At 41.6% G+C, this 3,018-nt stretch overlaps 1 protein-coding gene across 1 annotated transcript in view; it reads left to right on the top strand.

Moving 5' to 3' along the window:
* SVEP1 (sushi, von Willebrand factor type A, EGF and pentraxin domain containing 1) overlaps positions 1–3,018 on the top strand; it is a 237,981-nt gene that overhangs the window by 196,128 nt on the left and 38,835 nt on the right. Inside the window, exon 40 of the mRNA XM_011966393.1 lies at positions 2,327–2,552. Coding sequence (XP_011821783.1) covers positions 2,327–2,552 — 226 coding nt within the window. The remainder of the gene's footprint in view (positions 1–2,326; positions 2,553–3,018) is intronic.

The following is a 3,018-nucleotide window of genomic DNA, read 5'->3' as shown; positions in this document are numbered from 1 at the left end:
GAGTGGAGTGGTGCTTCCCCACGCTGTGAAGCCATTTCATGCAAAAAGCCAAATCCAATCATGAATGGATCCATCAAAGGAAGCAATTATACATACCTGAGCATGTTGTATTATGAGTGTGACCCCGGCTATGTGCTGAATGGCACCGAGAGGAGAATATGCCAGGATGACAAAAACTGGGATGAAGATGAGCCCATTTGCATTCCCGTGGACTGTGGTTCACCCCCAGTCTTAGCCAATGGCCAGGTAAGAGGAGACGAGTACACATTCCAAAAAGAGATTGAATACACTTGCAATGAAGGGTTCTTGCTTGAGGGAGCCAGGAGTCAGGTTTGTCTTGCCAATGGAAGTTGGAGTGGAGCCACTCCTGACTGTGTACCTGTCAGATGTGCCACCCCACCACAACTGGCCAATGGGGTGATGGAAGGCCTGGACTATGGCTTCATGAAGGAAGTGGCATTCCACTGTCATGAGGGCTACATGTTGCACGGTGCTTCAAAACTCACCTGTCAGTCAGATGGCAACTGGGATGCAGAGGTTCCTCTCTGTAAACCAGTCAACTGTGGACCTCCTGAAGATCTTGCCCATGGCTTCCCAAATGGTTTTTCCTTTATTCATGGGGGCCATATACAGTATCAGTGCTTTCCTGGTTATAAGCTTCATGGAAATTCGTCAAGAAGGTGCCTTTCCAATGGCTCCTGGAGTGGCAGCTCACCTTCCTGCCTGCCTTGCAGGTGTTCCACACCAGTAATTGAATATGGAACTGTCAATGGCACAGATTTTGACTGTGGAAAGGCAGCCAGGATTCAGTGCTTCAAAGGCTTCAAGCTCCTAGGACTTTCTGAAATTACCTGTGAAGCCAATGGCCAGTGGAGCTCTGGGTTCCCCCACTGTGAACACACTTCTTGTGGTTCTCTTCCACTGATACCAAATGCGTTCATCAGTGAGAGCAGCTCTTGGAAGGAAAATGTGATAACTTACAGCTGCAGGTCTGGATATGTCATACAAGGCAGTTCAGATCTGATTTGCACAGAGAAAGGGGTATGGAGCCAGCCTTATCCAGTCTGTGAGCCCTTGTCCTGTGGGCCCCCACCGTCTGTCGCCAACGCAGTAGCAACTGGAGAGGCACACACCTATGAAAGTAAAGTGAAACTCAGGTAAGACCATGGCTCTAGAGTCTCTAAGGGGTGCAGGCAGGAGGATTATAAAATGAAATGTGATAGATCAAAAATTTTGCTGATTGGGAAGAAAACATCATCTCTGAACTGCTCTCCAAACACTGGTGCTTTTAACACTTGGCTTTATTCTACCTACAATTATGTAGCAATCCACTGAGTATAAAAATAAATTGATACTTTTTTCAGACATGTTTCTAATGTAATTATCATGACTATCATATTCTGTTGAGCTTCATGAAACAGCAAGATCCTCTAGCTAGCTTGAAAAGCTCTGGTATCATGAAGCTGTTTTTTAAACATCATGATAGTACATTTTCTGATCATAACTTTGTGGTTATATTTACACATGCAAATATTGGGGACCTAAGGCAAAAAACTGAATAATTCAGGCCATGATCATGCCAAATAATCAGGATTAAAAGAAATATGTAAAGGACCTAGAACAGCACTTGGCACAAAGTAGGTATTAATAATACATATTAATTATACTGTATTCCTACTCATATCTGAGTCCATTTTGGACTTCGTCTAGAATTTCCTGAACTATTAGCTGTTTATGGAATAAAAATGAATTCAATAATCATTGTCCACAATAAGGTAAATAAAGTACCTTTAGTCTTGGCTAACCTTTCATATGGATCACTGAGAGCTGATCTGGTTATTACTGTTTTTTTGGTTTTTGAGACAAAGTCTCGCTCTGTCACCCAGGCTGGAGTGTAGGGCATGTTGTTGGCTCACTGCAGCCTCAACCTCCTTGGTTCAAGCAATCCTCCCACCTCTGCCTCCCAAGTAGCTGAGACTACAGGCATGTGCCACCATGCCCAGCTAATTTTGTTTATTTTTTATAGAGATGAAGTCTCACTATGTTGCCCAGCCTAGTCTCAAGCTTCTGGTCTCAAGTGATCCTCCTGCCTCAGCCTCCCAAAGTGCAGGGATTACAGGCATGAGCCACCACACCCAGCTTAACTGGTTGTTATTGTTATATTGGTGTTTTTGCATGGCAATGCCTTCCACCTGACAGTACAATCAATTTTGGTATGTTGCACAAAATGTCTACTGAGCCTTGTAACAGCTTCCTAAGTCCAAGAATAGGTCAGAAACTATATTGTACTTCCTTTAAGGCACTCATTTTTGTATTTCCATTGCAGGTGTCTGGAAGGTTATACGATGGATACAGACATAGATACATTCACCTGTCAGAAAGATGGTCGCTGGTTCCCTGACAGAATCTCCTGCAGTCCTAAAAAATGTCCTCTGCCGGAAAACATCACACATATACTTGTTCATGGGGACGATTTCAGTGTGAATAGGCAAGTTTCTGTGTCATGTGCAGAAGGGTATACCTTTGAGGGAGTTAACATATCAGTATGTCAGGTAAGATTCTGTCTTAATTAGAATGTGTAACGCCTGTATATACATATATTGCCAAGTGAACAGCATCTATAATAGTAATCCCAGAAAGAAAAGAAGTCTCAAGTTTTCACTCATGTCAAAGGATTTGAGAAATTTCTTGGTAGAAATATAATCATATGTATGTTTTTTCTGCAATATTCCCACTTTAAGAAAGTGCCATGGTTAGGTAAAATATTAAGATTTCTTTAACAATATATTTATAACAAATTAACCATAAATCTTATTATTAAAAGAGGGTCTTTGTGTAGAAATCAGCCATGGACTATGCCCCATATGTTTCCAGTTTTAGTGGAAAGACGAAAGTTTGCAGAAGCAGACAGATAATTGGTGTCAAATCTTCTCTCTGCTATTTGCTACTTGTAAGTAGTAATTTTAAGAAAGTTGCTTAAAATTTCTGAGCTTTGTTTCCTTATTTGTTTAAAAAAAA

This window comes from Mandrillus leucophaeus, unplaced genomic scaffold (assembly GCF_000951045.1).
Source record: "Mandrillus leucophaeus isolate KB7577 unplaced genomic scaffold, Mleu.le_1.0 Scaffold76, whole genome shotgun sequence".
NCBI lineage: Eukaryota > Metazoa > Chordata > Mammalia > Primates > Cercopithecidae > Mandrillus > Mandrillus leucophaeus.
This window is presented reverse-complemented; position numbering and strand designations above follow the sequence as displayed.